The sequence below is a fragment of the Neopelma chrysocephalum genome, unplaced genomic scaffold (assembly GCF_003984885.1).
Source record: "Neopelma chrysocephalum unplaced genomic scaffold, ASM398488v2 Primary Assembly neopelma1_97882, whole genome shotgun sequence".
Lineage (NCBI taxonomy): Eukaryota > Metazoa > Chordata > Aves > Passeriformes > Pipridae > Neopelma > Neopelma chrysocephalum.
In genome coordinates this window covers 1-10,611 of record NW_020926207.1, presented here as the reverse complement: position 1 = coordinate 10,611, position 10,611 = coordinate 1, and the positions used below count along the sequence as shown (strand labels likewise).

Sequence of the window (10,611 nt, the reverse complement as noted above, 5' to 3'; positions counted from 1 at the left end):
TGTGTGTGCAGAACAGGGCTGTGTGTGTGCAGAACAGGGCTGTGTGTGTGTGCAGAACAGGGCTCTGAGCAGGCTGTGGCCACGCAGATGAGCCTTGTGTGCAGAACAGGGCTCTGCACGGGGGGAGCGTCGCTCCTCTTGTTTGGCTCTTGTTCACTCGAGGGGTGTTTGATTTCAGCTCAGCTCCAGGCAGAGTTATTGCAGATCCCACAGCACAGGTTCTCTGTGATGAGAGAAACATGTGATCCCGGGGCCCAGAGAAGGAATTCTCCTGGAAGGCCCCTCCAGAGGGCAGGCTGCTCCTGGCCACCTGAGCAAACACCCGGCTGGCTGCTGAGCCCTGAGAAGGGAATGTCCAGGGCACACAGGGAAGGGCTGCACACGAGGGCCTTGGCTCTGGGCTTCCCCCCTGCCCTGCCAGCAGGGATGTGGGAGCCACAGCAGCAGAGATGGCTTTGGGAAGTGAATTCTGCAGAGGCCAAGAGCCAAGCAACTGATGGCACAAATGTGGGATTGCTCTTCACATGCCAAACACATTTTGCTAATATCACTTTGTTATGCAAATATGTAATTATTTCATTTCCCCCAGAAGGAGTATTTGTGGTTTCCTCTTCCCTGGGACCTCCGAGGGCTCGTGTGAAGGGAACAAATCACTGCCAGGTTACCGGGTTGCACGTTTTGTGGCCAGCTCTGAAAGAGCAGGAACCTGGAAGGGTTTTGGTGGAGGTTTTTTAAGTAGCAGTTTTGAAGGCACTGGTGTCTCTGAGGGCTTATTTTGTTTTTTCAAGTTGCTCTCAGAGGTCTGATCTCAAGAGTCAGGCTGCAGCTCAGAGGATGTGTTGGAGATACACAAACCATCGTGTTCTTACAGTACATTATTTGGCACCGTAGGTGCAGAAGAGGATTCAGTTATGCCCATTTTATTTACAGAGTTGTGGTATCTTGTTGGTTGGGGTATTTTTAATATTGCTTTTCTTGGCAGTAGGAAATAACGTGACTGAAGCTCGAAATGGCAATTCCAGTATTTCAGATGCATAAAGCTTCTTCTTTGGGATTGACAACTCAGCCATGGATATCAGCCAGAGACTGCTGCTTGTGCTGGTTTTTGTAGCTGTCAGTTCAAATAATTTTGTTTTCTTTCTGCAGGGATCTGCATTGGTTTTATTACTGGTGTTCAAAAAATCAATCACGCCTTCATGTTTTAACTATGAATGTTCACTTGTGCGGTTTGTTTTCTGTGTTGCACTGATGTCCATGTCTCACCCAGGGAAGTGAACAGTGTGATAGACTTTGTGTAGCACATTGCAAATGTGAATGGCCTGTGCTGGCAATACTGTGTGTGAGGCTCCATGCACTGACCTGCAGGCTCATCTCATTGTTCCCCTTCTCTGGGTCAGAAACCAAGGCATTTATAAACAGGGACAATTGAACGAGGCTCCTCTTCTACCTGCCCCGTGTTCCCAGCCAGGTGTGCAGGTGAGGCCCCCTGTGTGTTGTGCAGAGGATTTGGGAAGGGACAGTGTCCTGTCTGATGGGCTGTTGTGTGATGCTGTGGCACCGGTGAGGGGAGTGGGATATTTCTGTCCTTTTAGTGCTGAAAGGCAGCACGTGCAGGAGGCAGTGGAACTGTCCCAGCTGAGTAAGGAACACCTTGCTGTTCCCTGCTGGAGTGGAGGGTTTCCCTGGGTGCGTGTCCCTGCCGGTGGGCTTGAGGCTGCTGGGCACACCTGTGCCAGCCCCGCCTGGGTCGGGGGGTGACAGAGAGGGAAGCCGAGGGTCACTGAGCGTGACCTGGTACTCCTGGAGTTCTGGAGAGGCGTGCAGGACCCCAGCACAGCTCGGGGAGCATCCCTTGCACCTGCCCGCGGCGGACTGTGCTCTGCCGAGCCGGGAGACGTTCTGAGGGAGAAGGGCGAGTGCGGCGCGACTGGGAATTTTTGTTTTATTGCGATGGCGTTATTGTACGGCCCTTGGGAGGGGCTGGCTGGAGGCGGGCAGGGGAAGGTCCCCCGCCTCGTTCTCCGGCCGCCCAGGGGGATGGAGTTCGCAGAGCCTGCCCTGCCTCGGGCCGGTCGCTGCGCTGCCCCGGGGCGGCGGATCCCCGCGCTTCGGCCCCGGAGCGAGGGCGGGCGGGGCGATCGCCGCGGGTACCCCCGCACCGGGCGGCTCTCGCCCGGCTCGGCACGGCCCGGCAGCGGGGAGCGAGCACCGGGAGCGGCACCGCCGCCTCTGTCCCGGCAGCAACCTGCGCGGCCGGCAATAAAACCCCTCGCTCCGCGGCCGGTTTAGAGCGGGGCGCTTTCCTCCGCCCCGCTTTTTCCTTTTTTTTTTCCCTTGCCCAGGACCGGAGGCCGCCCCGTCCCCGGTTCCCTCTTAGCCCCGTGTGCTCCTGCCGGGGCCGCTCCTGCCGGGGCCGCTCCTGCCCCTCCCGTGCCAGAGGGGCGGGATGGCGGTGCCGGCCCGGTGGGTGCTGTGCCTGTGCCTGGGCTGGGGCTGCCTGTGCCTGGCGCTGCCGGACCCGCGACCGGACCGGCCTGGGCTGGGGCGGCGGGCGGCAACGGGGGCCCCGCGGGGTGAGCCCGGCCCGGGGCAGCGGCGGCACCACCACGGGCAGGGGCGGCTGGCAGAGCACATGCTGCGGCTCTACGAGCAGTATCGAGGGAGCCGGGACCCGCCGGGGCCGCCGCTCCGCCGGGGCAACACCGTGCGCGGCTTCCGACCGCTGCCCGCAGGTGAGTCAGGGCGCCACGGGACGGGAGCGGGGACCGGCTGGGCAGCGCTCGGCTCCGGGAACGGGGACCGGCGGGGTAGCGCTCGGCTCCGGGAGGGGGGACCGGCGGGGCAGGGCTGGGATCCGGGAGGGGGGACCGGCCGGGCAGGGCTGGGATCCGGGAGGGGGGACCGGCGGGGCAGGGCTGGGATCTGGGAACGGGGACCGGCGGGGCAGCGCTCGGCTCCGGGATGGGGGACCGGCGGGGCAGCGCTCGGCTTCTTGTTTAATTCTTGCCTTGCCGCTTCAGCTCGGCGTGGAGCAGCGCTGCCGAGCGCAGTGGGAGGGAGGTGCAGTAATTAGCGGATCGTCTCCAGAGTCTCCCGGTAGTGCTGTTTGGCATGTGTAGCCTCTGTTGAACCGAGAGCCGGTTTGCACTTGCTGGAACCATGGCACGGTTTGGAGATGGCTCAGACTGTCTGCAGCGTTCTCCCGTTGGGAAGTGGAGATAGTGCTGGCAATGAGAGGCAGTGACAGGGGAGTTCAGTCGAGGCATGGTTTGAGCATGGTAAATACTGCATTTGGCATCTTTGGCAGTGGCACTGAGATGTGTCTGTGATTCCAGACTGACATGCACAGGTAGACTGGTGCAAACGTACAATCACTTTCTGTAACGAGGGGGGAATGTTTAACATGCAGCATCCCAAAGGACCAGTGGCCCAGCAGACAGGGAAGGTGTCGCTGTCTTGGCGCTCCATCCCCTCGCTCTGTTCTGGTTTTTGTGCATCTGAGCTCTGCAAGGGCTAAACTGAACTGCCAGAAGCCCAATGTAGCCGTGGCTGGGATGTCCTGTCCAAATGCACTGCACCCCAAACCCCTGCAGTGTGACAGCAGTGATGCCCCACACAGCAGCCCCCTCTGCCAGGCTTTTCCTTCTCATCACACCAGTGCAGTGACCCAGCAGCTGTTGGGTGGGCAAGCATCTGTCAGTAACACTGAGAGCTGTCTGGGAATTTGAGTGACCTGCCTCGATTCCTTCCTCTCCTTGCAAGGAGAGCTGGGTGCTGGGCTTCCTTTAGGCTTCTTTGTGGGTCATTACTTCTGCTTTTTCAAAGGCAACAATATCTTTGATAAAGCAGCTCTGCACAGAGATCCAATACCAGGAGTGCCTTTGGTGTCTTAGGGTTCAGCCCTGCAAGTCTCTCCATCATAGGCTGCTGCAAGTGTTTCTGTCCACAGGTCAGGCTTCAGAGGTGTAAATACCCTGAGCTGGGAGGATGGAGGGCTGGGACTCCCCGGCTGCTGCTCCTGCACAGGAACCTCCTCTTGCCTCCCTGACATGACCTGTTTGCTGTCTGAAGTCTAACGTGTATGGCTTTATTCTACAGTGAGCAACTGCTTTACCAGAAGAGGGGAGGGTATAACATACCCCCCAGCCCCTAAAAACGTGAGGGGTGTTTGTAGTCCAAGCAGAGCAACATTTGCACCTCTACACATATCTGATTAAATCCTGTAGCATGTTAAACCCAGAAGGCCATTGCTTTAAGTCCATCTCTGTGGTCTTTCTGATGATATTTGTGCTCTCACTTGAAAATGGGTGCCAGCAGTCCCATAAACACACTGCTCACTAATCCCTTTCCTCTTCCTCTCACACTTCTACAGATCAACTGCCAGAGCAGTAAATTGGTTTGAAGTTTTTTGACACTTTAGTAAGTATTTCTGCAGAAGCTTTAACTGTTAGTTGTTGTCTTTCCCTTGCCAGAGGCGGCAGCAGCTCGTTTGGTGTGGTTACTGATGGCAGAAAAGCACATTTCCAGGAAACCCTTAGATCAGATGTTCCTCAGGATGGTGGCTGGAGTGGAAAGGCTTTTTCTGGTCTCTGACTCCTTCCTTGTGCCTGACTTGTGTCTGGCCAGCCCTGCCATGAAAATGGCACGGTCACCTTATTCCCCTTTTGAGGGGCTTTGTCCCCAGATCCTCTGCCTTGATCGTTGCACTCCTTGGCTCCAAATATCAGTCTCTCCTGGCCTTCCCCTCGTCCTTAATGGGGCTGCATCAGTTAATTTAATCCCTTGTGTTGCTGTTTCACCATCCCTGCCTCTGACTCCCTCAGGACTCAGCTTTTTGTCTGCCACGAGCAGAAGCTCCCCGAGAATCTGGGGATTCCTCTGCACCTACAGCAAGAGGCCTTGAAGCAAATCTTCAGTGGTTTCATTTGCAGTTTAACGTTGCAATTGAGGGATGGGATGAGAGCTTTGGCCTTTGGTTCTGATGAATGTTCACACCATCATTTATTCTGGCAGATTTGTTTTTCACTAATCTTGCTAGGTTGTCTCAGAGTGTAACTGTTCAGAGAGGAACCTTTGCTGCCTCTGACAAAGCTGAAAAGAAACTCCAGGCCCCAAATCCAGCTGTGAGTTCTGTGTCAGCTCCTGTCATTGCTGCTAGGACATTTCTAGGATGACAGAAACAGCCCTGAGAGAGAAAGAGGGGAAAGATAAAAACCTCAAAGCAGACTGGGTTTGCTCCTGAAAGCATTTTTAATCCCAGCACTGCTTAAGGAGCACATCTTGCAAATGAGTCATTTAAAAAACTCGAGCTGGAAGGTCCCTCTAATGATGTTATAGTGAGAGATATTACTTTAAACTCTTTTTGATTGACTGAATTTCAGGTAATTTCAGGTATTACACCTGCTCCCAGGCCAATTCCTGTGGTTTCAGAACAGCTGTGTTCTCCTCCCTTTTGAAAGGCCTTTCTGGGCTTTGTTGTGGGGTGAGGTGCCCACGCAAAGCGGGCAAAGGGAGCCTGGCACAGGGCAGCAGCACCTCAGCAGCTGGCATGAACCTGCAGTGCCCAGGGCAGCAGCACCTCAGCAGCTGGCAGCAGCCTGGCACGGGGCAGCAGCACCTCAGCAGCTGGCATGAGCCTGCAGGGACCAGTCTGGGCCCAATGCTGGCCCCAGTGTTTGGCAGCAGGTCCTGTGTTCTTTCACAGCAGGGAACCCCATCCTGGATCTTCCTCTGGCTCAGTACATGAGTTGGTGACTGGGAAGCAGCAGCAGAGTAAGAGCCAAGGTGGGAGAAAAGAGAAAATCTGGCTTCCAAATCTGTGTTCCTGGTGGGGAACTTGTTCCCATTTCCAGCTCTGAGGGAACTTTAGTGGCTGGGCTGTGAACCCAGGAACACCAAATTTTACAGTGGAAACACTGATCTGTTCTTCCTGGTGCCCTGGCACAAGGGCACCACTTCAATATCTTATTGAAACGAGGGCTCACGGTGACTGTGTAACTACGCAGTGCTCCTTACTGCAGCCTTTGTCACCCGTGGGATGGATTGAGCAGTCCATAAAAATGTCAGGGCATCCTCTATAAAGATAAATACCCCACATGTTACCAGGTCACCTCCCTGGCACAGTGTTCCCAGGCTGGGATGGGACCCCAGGTCACCTCCCTGGCACAGTGTTCCCAGGCTGGGATGGGAACCCAGGTCCCACAGTTGGGTTTTTTGGGATGGGAGCCGTTGAATCCGTGGGTGTCTGTGCTGGCCACTGGATCATTTTGCTGATGAAGGATCTGAGAACTCAGAGCTGGGAGGTGTTTTTGTAGGAAAACAGCCCCATCTGCTGCCAGTGCTTTCCCTAGGCACGGGGTTCCAGGCTGGGAGTGGCTGCTGGAGCTGGGCTTTGACACAGAGCTTTGGGGTCCTCGTGTGCCTGTCCCATGCCCTCTGGGATGTCTTTACAAAAGCAGCAGCCTGGTTGGTTTTGTGCTGCACTGTTCCACTTCAGAACAGGCAGGGGTTGTTAAGTGGAATTCTTACTAAAAATTAAAATGCAAACTTGTCATTCAAGTTACAGCAATGATTGAAATAATAACTTCTCTAACAGGTGCTCATGGGACACCATGAATTCTGGTTCCTAAGGCTGATGTACTCAGTGCTCTGCCACATTGTGGATTGACCTCATTCCATTGGTGATTCCAAACCAAGCAGATGTCAGGTCCTCCTGTGTGCTCAGCACCAGTGGAACCAACAGCCAGTGCTGGTGTGAGGGATTAAAAGCAGGATTGAATTGGAAGGAAATCCAGTTCCCCGGGCATAAATAACAACTGGAAATTGGATGGATCTGGGACATCAGCTCTCAGCTCTTGGGAACTTCCCTCTGTGCTCTGCCATCGGGTTGGGCTGAGTGTGTGACCAAGGGGGGTCCTCTGGAAATACTTGGGCCTTTTCACTGCTCTGGCCCTGTCTCACTGAGGGAAACGTGGGTTGTTTTTCCCTAATTCCATGAAGCAATGCACCTGATACTCTGGGGAGAAGGGCTGTCTTTCCAGGGGGACTGGTTTCTGCTGGTTTGATGGATGGGTTGGAATATTCACGGCAAAAAAGTGTTTAGAAGAGGAGGCTGCTGGGATTGTTGGGGTGGGAGTGGGGCAGCACAGGGGGAATGTGCTGGGCTTACCCAAATGGCACCAGCAGCTGGGATGTCACACACAATGTCACACAGAACACGAGGGTGTCACAGTCTGGGACAGATCAGTGCTGGCAATCATGTTCTCACTTGCCTGGGCAGGGAGTTCCCTGGTATTTTGAGGGTGAGACTGGTGAGGCTGTTCATCCCTAGTAAGTGACCTGGGTGGGATGATTTCATGGACCCTGTGGCATTGGTGTTCTCAAGGGAAACTTCAGGCACGATCAGTGTCTGATCTGGCCAGGAGGCTGTGTCACATCAGCCTCTGTGTCTCTCCATGACTTTCTGAAATGTCCATATTCTTACCTAAGTGTTTCTTTCCCCAGGGAGGCCGGAGGGGCAGGAAATGTACGTTTTTAACCTGACATCACTGACAGAGTCTGAGGACGTGCTGTCGGCCTCGGTGTATTATCACATTGGAGATCTGCTGGGGGTCAGGTGGAACTGCTCCCAGCCCAGCAGCTGCTCCCAGCACAGCCAGGGGACACCTGACATTCACATGTGGCTGTCGCTCTGGACCTTTCCTTCTGCTGGGAACCAGACCCGGAGCCTGGGACACTTTCTGATAAACGTCTCCAGTGCCTCCCAGGACGTCCTTTCCTGGCAGTGGCAGGACATCACTGGGCTCCTGCACAAGGCAAAGCGAAACAAGGAACTGCTGATGGGTGTGAAAATGGCTCTGAGGAGCCAGCAGCCCTGGGCAAGGGCACCTCCTTGCTGTGAGCCCTACATCCTGATCTATGCCAACGACTCAGCCATCGCAGAGCCAGAGAGCGTCGTGTCCACCCTGCGAGGGCACCGTGCCCCTCTGGCAGGAGTCCTGCCCAGGGCAGACAGCCGGGTGAGGAGCAGCCAGGTGAGGAGCAGCCCTGGGAAGCAGCGGAGGACTCGCTCTGCAGCCCCCCTGCTGCCCTTGCAGAACAACGAGCTGCCAGGGGCTGAGGAGCGCTCCGGCCATGAGGAGACGTGGGAGGGCAGGAAACCCTACAGAACCCTCCAGCCACAGCTGGCACAGAGGGCCAGGAGCAAGAAGAAGCCGAGGAAGAAGCACGCCCAGCAGAGTCAGAGCCTGCAGTTCGATGAGCAGACACTGAAGGCAGCCAGGAGGCGGCAGTGGGACGAGCCCAGGGCCTGTGCCCGGCGCTACCTCAGGGTGGACTTTGCGGACATCGGCTGGAGCGAGTGGATCATCTCCCCCAAGGCCTTCGATGCCTACTACTGCTCGGGGCAGTGCCAGTTCCCCATCCCTAAGGTAGGATCTCTGTGGGTTCTTTTGCACTGTCTCTGGCTGTAAACTGTGCATTTCCTTCCCTGGGACAGCAAAGGCAGCCAGTCCCATCCTGTGTTTGGCTCCGGTACCTCAGTGGTGTCTGTGTCTCGTGCTGCAAGGGGCAGTGCTTGGAACATCCAGTGAAAAGACAGGCTGGTAAAGGGAATTAAAAAAACACGACTTGGGGTTAGTTTTTTGTCCAGAACCCAAATTGCCGTGAAACATGTCCTGAATAGTGCTTATGGTGTGTGACCTTGTTATTAACCTGTTTAATGAACATAAAACAAGCCAGATCTGAAAAATTGCTGATTGCTCTGATGACAGAGTGAGGGGATCCCAGAGCAGTGATCCCGGCCCGCTGGCTTTCCAAGTGTCCTCTGGTTTGCCTGAGTTGGCATGTGAGTCCCAGGAGAGGCTGATGTGCTCCCAGCCCTGTGACCCGGGTGGATGAACTGGGCTCCGAGTGTCCTGTGCCCTCCTCAGCAGCAGGGACCCCCTGAGGCTCTCAGGGGGTGACAGTGGGCTGTGGGTTTGGAGGCTGCCCTAAAATGAGGGGTATATGAGGAACACCTGCAGGACCCTGCAGTGAAGGCAGTGCTTGGACTCACTGCAGCATCCCATTCCAGAGGCTTCACTTCTGCTACAGGGAAGCCTGAGCAGTCAGTCCCATAATACAGATGGCATTTCAGGGGCTTGAGGAACCAGGGGAGGAGGAACCGTGCCAAGGGGATGGAGCCCAGAGGAAGCAGCTGGGGAGGGCAGAAGCCTCTCCTTGAAGGAGGAGCTGACTTGCCTGCCCACCTCCAGCTGCAGTGGCAGGCTTTCAGGTTGCCAATCCAGGGGAGAAAATGCAAGGGAACAGGAAGAGCTGGAGTTCTTACCTTGGAATACATTTTTGCTTTACAGTACATGTTCCATACCTGCAGGAGAGGAGTTGTGATGCCACGTGGCCGATTCAGAGCCCTGATTTGAATTCCAGTGCTGCTGGCCCCAGGAAATAGGGTCTCCCTGGGTGTTGTACCCTTTGGCATGTGATCAGCAGGCCTGGCACACCAGTTGAGCTCCTGGTTGTTTGTGTGCAGAACTGCTCTGCAGCTGAGGAAGGGAAGGAGCCTGGGTGCTGCTGGAGCTTCCCCTTCCTTCTCCAGGCAAAAATGACACAAACATTGGAACTGTGTGATAATCTGAGACATGTTTTTGAATCCCTGGCTACTGCTGACTTCAAGAACAAACCAACAGAAATACCTTTCTAGAGATTAGCTGCCAAATGGAGACTTAGAACTAAAGGTACAAACGTGTTATGCAAACGATGTGAGGAGCAGGAATCTCACAGCTATTCCTGTGCTCTTTGCTTGCAAGGTCACTGAGCCTTGCTCCTCAGCTTGGTCCTTATCTGCCCTTCAGACTGAATTTCTTCCCAGAAACAAATCCTCTCTCACCACAGCAAAAGTGCAGGTTGCACATTTGGCCCCAATGCCCTCGTTCCATCCCTTTCCCAGGGTGTGTGCTGGAGCAGCCCAGGGAACTGCTTGGATTTCCAGGCTCTGTGTGTAAGAACAGCTCTGAAAACAAACCAAGAGTCTTTGGCTGAAAGCTGCATCTTGGGCATGTTTCATGCCCACCCATCTTCTGTACAGGTACTTGGATCTGCAAGGATTTGGGGGTTCAGAGGTAGAACTTTGTGTTTTGTGTTGCTATGTGTTTGTTTTTATTTTTGTGAGCATCTTGGTACATTCTGGTGTTGTGAATGTGGCCCAGGGACAATTTCACTGGGGTTGTTGGGATCCGGTTATTAAAAGCTGCCTCTGCCTGAATGAAGGGTGCAAACGAGGCCTTCTTTGGCAGTGCTTGGAGAGGATTATTTGCTCTGTTTCAGTGCTGCCTGTGGGAGCAGTAACCTGCTGTCTCTGTCTCCTGCAGGCGCTGAGGCCGTCCAACCACGCCACCCTGCAGAGCATCGTGCGCGCCGTGGGAGTGGTGCCCGGCGTGCCCCAGCCCTGCTGCGTGCCCGACACCATGGGCTCCCTCAGCATCCTCTTCTGGGACCACAACGGCAACGTGCTGCTCAAGGTCTACCCCAACATGACGGTGCAGTCGTGTGCCTGCAGATAACCCCGGGGCAGAAAGGAAACTGGGACCCAGTGGGAATGGAAGGGATTCCAAG

At 55.2% G+C, this 10,611-nt stretch overlaps 1 protein-coding gene across 1 annotated transcript; it reads left to right on the top strand.

Annotated features, from left to right (window-relative positions):
* The first annotated feature begins 2,446 nt into the window (after window positions 1–2,446).
* LOC113961997 (bone morphogenetic protein 3-like) lies at window positions 2,447–10,578 on the top strand. The gene is made up of 3 exons (XM_027672798.1): window positions 2,447–2,732; window positions 7,504–8,429; window positions 10,368–10,578. Exons 1-3 carry the CDS (start codon window positions 2,447–2,449, stop codon window positions 10,557–10,559), a joined length of 1,404 nt encoding a protein of 467 aa, XP_027528599.1. The 3' UTR covers window positions 10,560–10,578.
* Window positions 10,579–10,611: the final 33 nt, after the last annotated feature.

Excerpts from the sequence above, each read along its gene's own strand:
- LOC113961997 (XM_027672798.1), top strand. The coding sequence starts at position 2,447 with ATGGCGGTGCCGGCCCGGTGGGTGCTGTGCCTGTGCCTGGGCTGGGGC. Across the intron at positions 2,733-7,503 it reads CTTCCGACCGCTGCCCGCAG|GGAGGCCGGAGGGGCAGGAA; the intron begins GTGAGTCAGGGC and ends TTCTTTCCCCAG. Across the intron at positions 8,430-10,367 it reads GCCAGTTCCCCATCCCTAAG|GCGCTGAGGCCGTCCAACCA; the intron begins GTAGGATCTCTG and ends TGTCTCCTGCAG.